Source organism: Orycteropus afer, unplaced genomic scaffold (assembly GCF_000298275.1).
Source record: "Orycteropus afer afer isolate SDZICR_OR568_19922 unplaced genomic scaffold, OryAfe1.0 scaffold00227, whole genome shotgun sequence".
In the NCBI taxonomy this organism is placed as follows: Eukaryota; Metazoa; Chordata; class Mammalia; order Tubulidentata; family Orycteropodidae; genus Orycteropus; species Orycteropus afer.
In genome coordinates this window covers 800302-801919 of record NW_006921814.1, presented here as the reverse complement: position 1 = coordinate 801919, position 1618 = coordinate 800302, and the positions used below count along the sequence as shown (strand labels likewise).

The 1618-nt window shown below is 32.1% G+C and overlaps 1 protein-coding gene across 1 annotated transcript in view; it reads left to right on the top strand.

Annotated features, from left to right (window-relative positions):
- The window catches only part of PTPN13 (protein tyrosine phosphatase non-receptor type 13), a 303937-nt gene that overhangs the window by 262312 nt on the left and 40007 nt on the right, over positions 1 to 1618 (top strand). Inside the window, exon 40 of the mRNA XM_042782048.1 lies at positions 1291 to 1346. Coding sequence (XP_042637982.1) covers positions 1291 to 1346 — 56 coding nt within the window. The remainder of the gene's footprint in view (positions 1 to 1290; positions 1347 to 1618) is intronic.

Genomic DNA, 1618 nt, shown 5'->3' with positions numbered 1-1618 from the left:
GAAGGAAGGTTGGGCAATCCTACTTCTGTAGTGATACTGCCTCGGAAACCCAAGGAGGGGTCGCTATGAGTCGGGGCCGACTCGACGGCACATAACAATAACAACAACAACAATTATATTTTTATAAATAATAATATTGAAGATGCCCCTTCAAATGTATGTTCTGAAGTTTCTTTCAACTATGAGCATAAATAAAAAACTTTGATGTTCATTTGAAAAATATGAGATACTTATCTTTAAAAAATCAGCCTTGTTCATACAGTATAAATTCTCATTTATACTGAGCTGTGATAAAAGTTCATAGCAGAAATTTTCATTATTTTAAATATGAAAATATTGCATCTTCATTTTTAAAAATATTTCAAACAGAAAAGTCTAAATGTAAATTCCTTTTTCTACCTAGCCCACAGCTTCATCTGAAGTGACTATTATGAACTGTTAGGTTTATACACTTCATTATACATATTAAAATACAGATATTTGTATACATATATACTTTTTTGTGAATATAAATTTTACCATATACTTACAAATTTAGTCTTCATTCTTTCCCATTTTGTTTAATTTTCTTATTGACAAAGGTTAAAATTTTGGAAAGTATAGGAAAAGAGAAACATATTTTCCTTTTGCTTTCTCTTTACTTCCAGTTATATTCCTTATATACGAAATTAAGGATCTCTGGTGGCATGGTGCCTAAGGCGTAGTTTAACCAGAAGGCTGGCTGTTCAAACCAACCAGCCACTCCTCAGAAGGAAGATTGGCAATCTACTTCCATAAATATACCGCTTTGGAAACCCAAAGAGGGGTCGCTGTGAGTCGGATCTGACTCGACAGCAGTGAGTTTGTTTTTTTGGGGTTTGGTGGTGTAGTGCTTAAAAGCATTTGACTGTTAATCAGAAGGTTGGCAGTTCAAACCACCAGCCATTCTGCAGAAGGAAGACTTCCGTAAAGATTTACTGCCTCAGATACCCAAAGGGAGTTGCTATGAGTCGGAATCAACTCAATAGCAGTGAGTTTGGTTTTATTATTTTATATGCAAAATTAAGAGCAAGACAAATTTAAAGGTGAATAAGTGGAACCAGTTAAAATATATATTTTTTTTTTTTTTTTGGCCTGCTGAAGATCCCTTAGCCACAGTTTAGAATGTTTTGATCAAATGTGTGTATTCATGATATGAAGATGAAAAATAACAGTAAAATTAGAAATAATTCAGGAAATAATTAAACATTATGAGATTGTTTGATTTTTGTTACAATGACCTAATTTTGTTTTGACTTCTCTTTATTGTAGTCTACCAAAATAAATGGCTGTGAAGAATATTTTGAAGAAAAAGTAGTAACTGAAAAGTAAGAAAAGAATTTTTGAAGTATCTATAACATTTCTTTTTTTTAGAAGTCTTCTAAAGGTTTTCATTTAGATGTTGATTTAAAATTTAATTTGTTTTTTTAATAGAATAAAAATTTTTGAGTAAATTCTAGAACTATGGTTTATTAAGAATGTTTTAGAGGGTTCCGGCAAGATGGCGGACTAGGCAAAAGGATTGCACAGACCCTCTTCAACAAAGAAAAGGGAAACCAATTAACACAGACACAGAAGATAATCTTGGACCCCTGAGCCT